Source organism: Dermochelys coriacea, chromosome 1 (assembly GCF_009764565.3).
Source record: "Dermochelys coriacea isolate rDerCor1 chromosome 1, rDerCor1.pri.v4, whole genome shotgun sequence".
Lineage (NCBI taxonomy): Eukaryota > Metazoa > Chordata > Testudines > Dermochelyidae > Dermochelys > Dermochelys coriacea.
Genome location: NC_050068.2, coordinates 281,171,071 through 281,184,023, shown reverse-complemented (window position 1 = coordinate 281,184,023; position 12,953 = coordinate 281,171,071). Strand labels below are relative to the sequence as shown.

Genomic DNA, 12,953 nt, shown 5'->3' with positions numbered 1-12,953 from the left:
GGGACCCACATGAGAGACACCCTAGGCTTATTTCAACCAGCTTAGGTTAAAAACTCCCCAAGGCACAAATTCTCCCTTGTTCCTTGGATTAGGTAACGCTGCCACCATCAAGCGATTTAGACAAACTTGAGGAAAGGACCACTTGGAGTTCCTATTCCCCCCCTAATATTCCTCCAAACCCCCACATCCCCTTTCCTGGGGAGGCTTGAGAATAAATAAGATGAGCACAGACCAACCTTGGGTTTTTTTAGGACACTAATAAAACCTCAATCAGATTCTAAAATAAACAGAACTTTATTAGAAAGAAAAGAGGTAAAAGAAGCACCTCTGTAAAATTAGAATGGAAGATAATCTTACAGGGCAATCAGATTCAAAAATACAGAGGATTTCCTTCTGGCCAAACTTTAAAGTTACAAAAAGAAAACCAGGAATACACCTACCTCTCAGCACAGAGAAAATCACAAGCCAAAACAAAAATAAGCTAACGCATTCCCTTGCTAGTACTTACTAATTCTAATGGACCTGGATTGCTTGCTTCCTTGATCTGTGTCTGGCAATCACACAGAACAGACAGACCAAAACCTTTCTCCACAATCCCCACCCCCACCCAAGATTTGAAAGTATCTTGTCACCTTATTGGTCCTTTTGGTCAGGTGCCAGCCAGGTTACCTGAGCTTCTTAACCCTTTACAGGTAAAAGGATTTTGTGCCTCTGGCCAGGAGGGATTTTATAGTACTGTATACAGGAAGGTTGTTACCCTTCCCTTTATATTTATGACAGCTTGTAAAATTCAGATTGCAGCCCATCAGTATTTGTGGCCTTGCCTATAGAGAGCTACTGGACTGCAACAGAGAGCTCCTGCAGTGACAGAAGGGTGTCCAGGAACTGCTGTTCCTCACCAGTCAGGCGGGATAACCCCCGGTCCAGCTCCTCTATTGCCAGCACATCACAGGTATCAGGTGAGTACAGAGTGCTGTAAAAAGAAACAGTTGCTTTCCAGCTCTCACCAGGGTCAGCCGTCAGATGACCACCCACCAGTTGTAGGCAAAAATCTGCTGACAGCCCATAGATTCTTTCTCCAACCCGAAAAAGAACATTGTAGGAGCATCAATTTTATACAGCTGAGTAAAATGGGCCTGAACCAGGGCTCCTTTGCACCTTCTCTTCCAACAAGTACCTCAGGAGCTGGTAGTCCTCAATTAAGGGTTGGTGAATCTGCACCTGGTTTCCCATGTCAAGGTTGCCATGAGAGCCCAAGATATCTCATTCCAGGGCACTGATGGCGTGATGCAAAGACCACATGGCAGCATGGGTATACTGCTGGCAGAACAGTTGAATCTGGACCTTTCTGACATCCCGCCCTGGCCTCAGGAACTCGTACAAGGCCTTGTGCTACCTCCAACACTCCAAAAACACATCAAACATCTGGGTGAAATTCAAGTCCTGTAGTGATTTAGTAATAACACACCAGTGGGCAGCACAGGCAGGAACAAGGAGAAACACACTGACAGAGACAAAATGATGAGCAGACAAATGAGTGGGATACATGAAAGACTGAACATACATATTTATGCTGGCCTTCATGTTATAAAAGTGATCCCGTCTAGCCCCCTGAGACCATATTGGGAGTAGCCTTCAGCCAAGAGTACTGCCTAAGAGTGGGGTGAGAGAACCTCCAAACATCTACAAGCCAAAGGTCTGCAGTAGACAATACAGTTCTCTGTCTGATGGAGTGTGTGGCTGCTTATGGTTCCTGTCTAAAACATAATCTACAGTGCAACTGACATTTCCTCCCAGGACAATAATATCAGGGTCACAGTCAAGTATTGCATGGGCAAGTGTCTGCAGAAAGGAGAAAAGATGTTGCTCCAGAGTAGGGGCATGCACAGAAAAAAAGATTAAAAACAAAAGTGCCAGTACGTGTTCTCACCTGAAGGAGCCAACCCTGCACAGTCTCCTTCACAGAGATGATCTGTGCCACTGCACCATGGGAAAAGAGAACAGCCACCCCAACAGTGACATTGGCTCAAGAAAGCTTCCTGTTCCTTCAACCGCTTTCCCTGATTATCAGGGTCCAAATGCATATCTTGCAAAAGGACATCAGCTCGTTTTGTTCGAGAAATTCAAAGAGTTGTGTGCTTTTATGGCCATCCCAGCATCCATTAATATTAATATTAATAATAGAGTGCCAAAGTTGAGCAGTGCCATAGACTAGAAGGAGAGAGCCAAGCAGCAGAGAGAAACAATAGAAAGTGGAAATACTTTGAACAAAATGAGCCATGGAGAGGCCTATGTATTTTGAACAATCCCCACACACTTCCCCACCTTGCTCAACAACTTGCTGAGATGGAACTGTTTCCTACAATCAGCCGAGGTATCCCTCTTTGTGCTTGTGCTGGGGTTCATAAGCCCCATACCTGAGAAAAAAGGGGTTAATAAGCAGCTCTGGGCCTAGTTGGCCTGCTAAGCCACACCTGCTGGGCATGCTCACAATTGAGGCAGAACTCAAAAGGGAGCATCCCAGCTCAGTCAGGGCAGACCATGCAAGGGAGCAGCCCTAGGCTTGTAGCTCCTCAGAGACACTGCAGGAATTCCTCACCACCTAGACCCCAGACCCTGCTGCCAAGCTGCAAGAGGACTCATGGAGACCGGGAACAGTGGACCAAGACTCATAGAGAGGAGCCTCCAGACCATGGTCATGGAGAAGCCCCCCTTGGAGAGTCCATAAGCTGACTCCACTGTGACTTTGGAGGGGCAGAGGCCACGATAGGAAGTGACCCAAAGAGTAGGCTTTGTGGCATCTGCCCCGCAGGCTACATATCCAAACTACTAGTCACAGGGCCCCATTTTGCAACCTGGTGGAGCAGGAGGATCCCGTTTCCCCTACTGCCAGTTGTAGACTCTTGCTGCTTGGCAAGATGGCCCCAGGCTCTCAGCCACAGACTCTTTGCTGGCAATACCGCCAGACTCAGATGCAAACCCCCCAACAGAGCTGAATGAACACAGCACTGTAAATCAGGGAAATAGGCCTCAACTTCAATTCCCCACATCTCTTTAGCACTATCCAAAAAGTTACTAATCTCCTTCACGCTGTACTCACCCTTTCTATAAAGCTGACTGGCTGGGACATCAGGAACCCGTAAAGAGTCAGAGAGATCCTCACCATCTTCTTCCTCTCCCTCAGACTCCACCAGCTCAGAAGAACATTGAGCTACTATTGTAACATTCTCATTATTCATGAAGGAGCATGCTGACATATCTATTTTCCCAAGAGTGGGAGGCAGCGCAGCCCCAGGCTGGGATCCAGCATCATCACTGCAGCGTGCAGAATTGGGGGCTTGCGGAAGGCGGTACCCCACTGGGAGATCCACGCATGGAGTTACAACCTATCACAACACTGTGCTCCTTTTCAGGGCATGCAGCTCCATTCTCAGCCACTGCCAGCAGCTCAGGGGTTTCCAACATTTTAGCCCTTTTAGAAATAATCTTGGATAAATGTCTCATTGGTTTGTTCTTCACCTCCATCTCTAGAACCTGTCTCTGCTTCCTCCACAGGGAGGGGCTCCTCAGCCTCCAAACTTGCTTCTGTCCAGGTACAAGTGATTGAGTCACAATAGAGGTTTCCTTGGAGAAGGAGAGGAACTGCTCCCTGTTCAACAGCAGACCATATATGGCAAGGGGGGAGATAGATAGATAGAATCTAGCAGTACAGTTGCAGGTTGTTTCCTGCTGCTCCCTTGATGTCCCAGCCCCTTCCACACTGTTCCCGGGTCTCACATTCTTACTAGGGGCCTCCTAGCCAGCAGTGGGCAGGAACCCTTCAAATGACCAGGGCCACCAAACAAGAAACATTTCATGTTTTCAGAGGTAGCAAATACTGTATAATCCACCCCTTCTATGTGGTATTTTAAAAACGGGTTCAAGGGCTATTCGGGGTTATTTAGAGCCCCATAAACCTGGAGCCAGAATGACATGAGATGTCTCACATTTGGGTTCTTGCATCCACATAGAAACACCCTAACCGCAGAAACTGCCTTTCCATAATGGGAGAGAGCAGACATTAGCATCTCATTGTGAAGGATGTGTGGGACTTTGGAAAAAACTACTTTAGCAGCAGGAGTAAACAAGGGGAAAACATGAACAAAAGACTCCTTCACCCAAAGTCCCTCCTGTATCAAACAGTTCACAAACTGTTCCTGGCTCAGGAAAATCACTATAGATTTGCTTATTTGAGAGGCAGATTTTATATTAGCACAGCCAATAACCTTACCTACACTCAGCAACATATCCTCCCCAGTGCAAGAGAGAGCAGAGACACACAAAACCTCTTGCTTGCGGGTCAAATCGCTACACCCATCTGAAGTGGGCCCCATGGAGAACCCTCTCCTATGGCAAAGGGGGAGACGCAACAATGCCCTAAAACAAAGAAACCACCAGTAACAAAACAAAAACCAGACTAACAGAAACCAGCTACTGCACACAGCATGTAACAAACACATCTTCAGTCTCAGGGGAGCGGTGGTGTGTGTGTGTGTGAGAGAGAGAGAGAGAGAATAAGAACAAATGCACAAACATAAACACAAGTGACTTTATAGACTGGCTGTTGGAGCTCTGACCCAGGATATGGGAGACCCAAGATCTACTCTTCCTACTCCAATGACTCTTAATTATTTACCCAGAATGCAGCAGCTTCAGCAAGAGAGGTTGAGGGAGCCCCACATCAGAATATCCCATAGTCCAATGGTTAGAGCATTCATCCAAGAGATGGGAGATCTGCAGATAACTCCCTTCTCCCCCTCAAGCGGGGGGAGGGCGGGAATTGAAGTGGGGTCAATTCAATTGTGCTCAGCATCACAATGCCTAACTCCTTTTTTGCATCCAGGCCCAAGTTACTTCTGCACAGCAAGACAAATTCCATGTTTTGGTTCCATCCTTTTCATAGACTGGAAATGCTAGATTGTGGCTTAGGAAGGTACTTAAATGCATGTCCATGTTTTAAATGTGTAAGTAGTCCCAGCAATTTCAATGGGATTATTCATGCTTAAAGATAGACTTGTATTGAAGTGAATTCCTGAATCAGGGCTTATAAAAGTAAAGTTAAAGAAACAAAGAGCCAATCCTTATTTCCTGAGTAACTTGAAGAGGCCCGTGATGTAAGGTGAGAAGGTGAGAAATATGTGGGTCTTGATTCATGAATTTGCTACGTGGAAGTTTTTTGCACATTTCATTTTCATGTGTCTCATTTTGTTCATTTGGTGGTTATTTAAATTTCTCTATGGACGGCTGTAGGCTAAGTTCCTTTTGGGACTGTGAGAGCAATTGTATACTCAGAGCAATAATGAATGATTGTTATCTCTCAAATCCCTTCTCTCTCTGGTTTTCTGAAATAAAAAATGAAGGATGATTAGTCAAGTCAATGATATTTAGGACATAGTGGTACATCAGAACACTGTTCAAAACAAAGACAAACACTTCAACTTCTGGTAACACTAAAATTGTGCCATGTGGGCCCCATGACAAGTCTGCTTTATCCTATAGCATAAGTAAAGGTTTTGCAAAATGCACATCAAATAAACATTACATTGAAAGTATGTTAATGTGGGAGCATATGTGTGTCAACACTGTGGTTGCTTCAATTTGGCTTCAGTTAACTACTTCATAGACATAGTCTATGAATACACCAGTGAAACAAGTGCATAATTTAAGGGATTATTGTCTGTAGCAAATGTCAGAGGAAATGACTAGAAAGTTAGTTACTTTCAAAAAGTGAGGATCAGGAATGGATGCTAACCAATTTCTGCATAATGTACAATTCTGCTTAACTAGGTACAACAGTAGATTACTGGTTTTGCAAGAAAGCTTGAAGGTGTTTTTCTTAAATGATTATAATTTCTTGATTTATTTTACATAAACATCTTGTCTCTGACTCTTCTCACCCCCTACCAACACACACAATTCTGTAAATATAATATAGTGTTTGTTTATCTTGAACTGCTGTCAGTGAATTTACTTATACTTTCAAAATTAAAGGGCAAAAAGCTAAATCTAAGCAAAAGGATTATAGCTACTGCAAGGTATCTAACAGATTAAACAGTTCAAAACTTAGCAGTGTTGGAGAAGAATCATAAGATAATAACTACAGCTGATATTACCTCTGGAAAAGACCTTTCCCTGTAGTCTAATAAATATTGTATGAACCAACAAGAAGTAATATGCTAATGATGTGATATTTACCCAGTATGCTGGAGCATCAATTAATGTCCTGTCTCTTTGAGACCTGTTGATATGAGAAACATTTTAACCATTTAAATATTTTCTTTTGTTTCTACTTTTCCAGTAGCTGTTTCCCTGGGAACGAAAATGGTGAGTGAAAGTCGTCACGAGGCCCTGGCTGCACCACCAGCTACCACCATTGCAGCTTCACTTCCAATTAATGTCACAGAACCAGCCAGTCCTGGAGCAGGAGGTGGAAAAGAAGATGCATTTTCAAAGTTAAAGGAGAAGTTTATGAATGAACTGAATAAAATTCCATGTAAGTAAAATATGGTTGGATAGACACTCTAATGGTAAAAAGCTACTGCTAATATTTTAGATCTTTTTTAGAAAATATTTCTACAGTTTAACTAGAAAATATTAAAACCACGTTTGTGGGCCAAATCAGGTTAATGTCCCAGGAATGCTGACACTTGGTTAATTTTATTTTCAGTTTCCAAAATATTAACTATATATTTACTTATTTTCTGAAACATTATTATATGACTAAGCCTCTTTACTACATATAATTATATATTATTAATAATGATAAACAATCATACTTAGTTTCTGAAAACTGAAAATAAAGTACAATTAATAGAATATTATTAGAACTGGGTGATATTGCAAATAATAATTATAAAATTCCTTTTCATTTAAAAAATTTCACACAGAGCCACAAATAGATTATTTTGATACTTTACTAAACAAAATGAGTTAAGGTTTTTTTTAAATAGCAGCTATCATAACAATGGCCATGCTCTTAAAAAATTAGCAAGTAGACAGTACAAGCAACTTAAAAATATATTTGGAAAAACATTACATTTAACAGAATAGGTTTTTTCCGTAGAGTTTATAACTTGTGGAAAGGTACAATATAGTGTGACCAATAATGACAGGTAACAAATCAGAATATTAATCGATTTTTGTCTCTGAAATAGATCTTGGCAATCTGGCAGATGCAATTTTTGCTAAATTGATAGCAAACAGCTTTGGTCTGTCACTCCACATTCCCACTTGTAAGAATAGAGGTGTTACAATGGCAAGAAGGCTGCATGTCATTAGTTTAGTAATCTGTACAGTCCACAATGGACCACATTCAGGCAGAATTGTCTGATAATATCATCAGGAAAACAAAACTACTAGGAGCAACAAGAAAAAGAAAAAAGCATTTAGGAAAATGGTAACATGGGAGCATCTTTATTGTTTAATTTATAGTCCAGGGTATTATCTAAATGAGGCAGACTAGAATTTTATATAGGATATACCTTTATTTTTCAGCATTGATGTTAATATGACTAAGAGCATGAATGATTTGTACTATGCGAAATTCTGTAGTTTGCAGGTCTGGGAATGGAGTCCGTAGACAGAGATGAACTTGAAATGCAGCGCATCTTTGCTTTCTAAAATAACAATGAAAACAACCGGAAAGCCTAATATCAAGAATTTGCCTTTTGTTTGACTAAAAAGTCCCATGGTGCACAGCATTATGGATGAAGGAGGATAACCTACGATTAGTCTCTGAAATTACTTTCTGGAATTTTTTTTTTAAATCCTATATGTTTCATGCACTATTTCATAGTATACTGAAAATGACATGAGTCTGTACCTTGACAGTTTCAACATGACTTGTTCTTGCTACCTGCGTTAACTCTTACAGCAATACTGTTATGTATTTATAATTTAAAAATGGAGGAAAAAAGGACTGTATTGGATGCAGAATACCAGTATTCCTGCCAAGCCTCAAAAGAATTTGGTTAAGCCAACTATCTATATTCCTGTATACTGCTATGCTGGAAGTGGATCAGATGACCAGCTTGGTCATTTCCATGTGTATTACCTATCCTTTAGATAATTCCCCTACCTGGAAACATCTGTGCATCACAATGTTCCTTCACAAAGTTTCACCAGATCATTCTTTTTGGAACAGAAACCCCTGGTATTTAAAAAGTCAGGACCTTCATTGCATCTCCACACTGCCTCCTGGCACTTTACCGCTCTCTCGTTCTCCACCAACACAGCATCAGTGAGCTCTGTAGTGCTCCCAGTATATCCCCGCTGCCACTCCCCAAAAGAGGGTTGCATAGTGCAGAGGGGCTCCATGAGAAACTTAATGCAACCAAACTATATTACGCATTGATATGGGCCCCCATCATGATAGTCTGAGTGCCTCAATCTTTAATGTATTTGTCCTCCCAAACTCCTATGAGGGAGAAAAGCACTATTATCCCCATGTTGTAGATGGGCAGCTAAGGCACAGAGAGGCTAACGGCTAGCTTTTTAAAGGGATTTAGGCACTCAAACGAACAATTCTATGTCTACGTCCATCATGTAAGCACCACTAGTATTTTCGAAATCTCAGCTCAGGTGCTGCCTAACTCCTGTGCTTCCATCAGGAATTGGGGGGAGATGGATGGGAGATGTCTAGAAAATCTCCGCGCCAGATTTTAGCATTGAGAGGGAAGAAGATGAAGTAAGAATGGATACAGCCGTGGGTAGGAGAATGTATATAAGGAGTGAGGGCGGTGTGGATACTAGTCTAATAGGTTATACTGGATGTAGAATGACTGTGCCTAATAGGGTACAAAATGTGAGCGAGGCCAAACAGCAAAAATTAAGATGTTTGTACACCAATGCGAGGAGTCTAGGTAACAAAATGGAGGAACTAGAGCTACTGGGCCAGGAAGTGAAACCAGATATTATAGGGATAACAGAAACATGGTGGAATAGTAGTCATAACTGGACTACAGGTATTGAAGGGTATATGCTCTTTAGGAAAGACAGAAATAAAGGTAAAGGGGGTGGAGTACCATTGTATATCAATGATGAGGTAGAATGTAAAGAAATAAGAAGCGATGCAATGGATAAGACAGAGTCTGTCTGGGCAAAAATTACATTGGGGAAGAAAACTAGTAAAGCCTCTCCTACGATAGTGCTTGGGGTGTGCTATAGACCTCCGGGATCTAATTTGGATATGGATAGAGCCCTTTTTAATGTCTTTAATAAAGTAAATACTAATGGAAACTGCGTGATCATGGGAGACTTTAACTTCCCAGATATAGACTGGAGGACCAGTGCTAGTAATAATAATAGGGCTCAGATTTTCCTAGATGCGATAGCTGATGGATTCCTTCATCAAGTAGTTGCTGAACCGACTAGAGGGGATGCCATTTTAAATTTAATTGTGGTGAGTAGCGAGGAACTCATAGAAGAAATGGTTGTAGGGGACAATCTTGGCTCAAGTGATCATGAGCTAATTCAGATCAAACTAAATGGAAGGATTAACAAAAATAAATCTGCAACTAGGGTTTTTGATTTCAAAAGGGCTGACTTTCAAAAACTAAGGAAATTAGTTAGGGAAGTGGATTGGACTGAAGAACTTATGGATCTAAAGGTAGAGGAGGCCTGGGATTACTTTAAATCAAAGCTGCAGAAGCTATCGGAAGCCTGTATCCCAAGAAAGGGGAAAAAATTCATAGGAAGAAGTTGTAGACCAAGCTGGATGAGCAAGCATCTTAGAGAGGTGATTAAGAAGAAGCAGAAAGCATACAGGGAGTGGAAGATGGGAGGGATCAGCAAGGAAAGCTACCTAATTGAGGTCAGAACATGTAGGGATCAAGTGAGACAGGCTAAAAGTCGAGTAGAGTTGGACCTTGCAAAGGGAATTAAATCCAATAGTGAAAGGTTCTATAGCCATATAAATAAGAAGAAAACTAAAAAGGAAGAAGTGGGGCCGCTTAACACTGAGGATGGAGTGGAGGTTAAAGATAATCTAGGCATGGCCCAATATCTAAACAAATACTTTGCCTCAGTCTTTAATAAGGCTAAAGAGGATCTTGGGGATAATGGTAGCATGACAAATGGGAAGGAGGATATAGAGGTAGATATTACCATATCAGAGGTAGAAGCGAAACTGAAACAGCTTAATGGGACTAAATCAGGGGGCCCAGATAATCTTCATCCAAGAATATTAAAGGAATTGGCACCTGAAATTGCAAGCCCATTAGCAAGAATTTTTAATGAATCTGTAAACTCAGGAATAGTACCGAATGATTGGAGAATTGCTAATATAGTTCCTATTTTTAAGAAAGGAAAAAAAAGTGATCCGGGTAACTACAGGCCAGTTAGTTTGACATCTGTAGTATGCAAGGTCCTGGAAAAAATTTTGAAGGAGAAATTAGTTAAAGACATTGAAGTCAATGGTAAATGGGACAAAATACAACATGGTTTTACAAAAGGTAGATCGTGCCAAACCAACCTAATCTCCTTTTTTGAAAAAGTAACAGATTTTTTAGATAAAAGAAATGCAGTGGATCTAATTTACCTAGATTTCAGTAAGGCATTTGATACCGTGCCACATGGGGAATTATTAGTTAAATTGGAGAAGATGGGGATCAATATGAACATCAAAAGGTGGATAAGGAATTGGTTAAAGGGGAGACTGCAACGGGTCCTACTGAAAGGCGAACTGTCTGGTTGGAGGGAGGTTACCAGTGGAGTTCCTCAGGGATCGGTTTTGGGACCAATCTTATTTAATCTTTTTGTTACTGACCTTGGCACAAAAAGTGGGAGTGTGCTAATAAAGTTTGCAGATGATACAAAGCTGGGAGGTATTGCCAATTCGGAGAAGGATCGGGATATTATACAGGAGGATCTGGATGACCTTGTAAACTGGAGTAATAGTAATAGGATGAAATTTAATAGTGAGAAGTGTAAGGTTATGCATTTAGGGATTAATAACAAGAATTTTAGCTATAAGTTGGGGACGCATCAATTAGAAGTAACGGAAGAGGAGAAGGACCTTGGAGTATTGGTTGATCATAGGATGACTATGAGCTGCCAATGTGATATGGCTGTGAAAAAAGCTAATGTGGTTTTGGGATGCATCAGGAGAGGCATTTCCAGTAGGGATAAGGAGGTTTTAGTACCGTTATACAAGGCACTGGTGAGACCTCACCTAGAATACTGTGTGCAGTTCTGGTCTCCCATGTTTAAAAAGGATGAATTCAAACTGGAGCAGGTACAGAGAAGGGCTACTAGGATGATCCGAGGAATGGAAAACTTGTCTTATGAAAGGAGACTTAAAGAGCTTGGCTTGTTTAGCCTAACTAAAAGAAGGTTGAAGGGAGATATGATTGCTCTCTATAAATATATCAGAGGGATAAATACAGGAGAGGGAGAGGAATTATTTCAGCTCAGCACCAATGTGGACACAAGAACAAATGGGTATAAACTGGCCACCAGGAAGTTTAGACTTGAAATCAGACGAAGGTTTTTAACCATCAGAGGAGTGAAGTTTTGGAATAGCCTTCCAAGGGAAGCAGTGGGGGCAAAAGATCTATCTGGCTTTAAGATTCTACTCGATAAGTTTATGTAGGAGATGTTATGATGGGATAATGGGATTTTGGTAAGTAATGGATCTTTAAATATTCAGGGTAAATAGGCCAAATCCCCTGACATGGGATATTGGATGGATGGGATCTGAGTTACTATAGAAAATTCTTTCCTGGGTATCTGGCTGGTGAATCTTGCCCATATGCTCAGGGTTTAGCTGATTGCCATATTTGGGGTCGGGAAGGAATTTTCCTCCAGGGCAGATTGGAGAGGCCCTGGAGGTTTTTCGCCTTCCTCTGTAGCATGGGGCATGGTTGACTTGAGGGAGGCTTCTCTGCTCCTTGAAGTCTTTGAACCATGATTTAAGGACTTCAATAGCTCAGACATGGGTGAGGTTTTTCGTAGGAGTGGGTGGGTGAGATTCTGTGGCCTGCGCTGTGCAGGAGGTCGGACTAGATGATCAGAATGGTCCCTTCTGACCTTAGTATCTATGAATCTATGAATCTATGACATTTTCAAACCAGCCAAAATGCTAGTCAGAGTGATAACTCAAACTGCAGCTCTAGAGGCCCTGGAGCAGGATTTTTAAAATTAGGCAGGGGAACACCTATCTTGCCAGCAGGACCTAAACCTGTACGCCTTCTCCGAGCACATCTAAGACCAGTCAGACACTGCAGAAGGAGGGCTAGATGCTGGCCACCAATGGTGGAGGGCAGCACAGCACCCAAACAAAAGACAGCCAGGGGCACAGAGCACTGTAGGGTGACTGTGAGAGAGCTATTGAATGTGAGCAGGAGACACGGAGTGAGAGACATGGTTTTGGCTGCTAGGGCATGGAGCTGTACCAGCATAACTATATAGGTAAACATTGCACCTGTACCCAATATAGTTATACTGGTACAAAAACAGTGTGTGTGGACTAAATTGTTTACAGTCACATCTCTCTACCTACACACACAAGTCCTAAAATGTCAAGTCATGGATATTTTGTAAAAGGCCATTAATTTGTGGCTTGCATGATGGCAGCCACAAAAATGTAGCCTCCTTTTACCGATCAGTGAAACACGCCTGAAAAATACTTTTCCTTACAGTATTTTTCAGTAAAAACTGCACGATTTATTTTAATGTGGATTAAAAGGGAATCAAAAATCTTTTAAAATGGTGCATTTTGTAGAACATTTAAGGTCACATGCTTAATGTCATGTGCAGACCTAAATAAGAACAAAGACAATGTTTTAATATTTAAAATTTTAATATCAGCCGGCTCTTAACGAACCAGCCAAGATTCCAGTCCAAAATGTTAAATTCCACCTTATTCTTTACAAAATTCTAGTGTGGGGTATGTTGGATTTAAGTGACATTTTAGA

General features: G+C 41.6%; 1 protein-coding gene across 7 annotated transcripts in view; it reads left to right on the top strand.

Annotated features, from left to right (window-relative positions):
• SYT1 (synaptotagmin 1) overlaps positions 1–12,953 on the top strand; it is a 531,232-nt gene that overhangs the window by 337,045 nt on the left and 181,234 nt on the right. For 3 of the 7 annotated variants that reach the window (XM_038386677.1, XM_038386681.2, XM_038386675.1), the window contains one exon: positions 6,338–6,532. In XM_038386677.1, coding sequence (XP_038242605.1) covers positions 6,361–6,532 — 172 coding nt within the window. In that variant the 5' untranslated portion in view covers positions 6,338–6,360. Of the gene's footprint in view, positions 1–794; positions 960–6,337; positions 6,533–12,953 lie in introns of all 7 variants that reach the window. The other 4 variants (XM_038386676.2, XM_038386683.2, XM_038386679.2 and 1 more) reach the window with 2 other exon arrangements.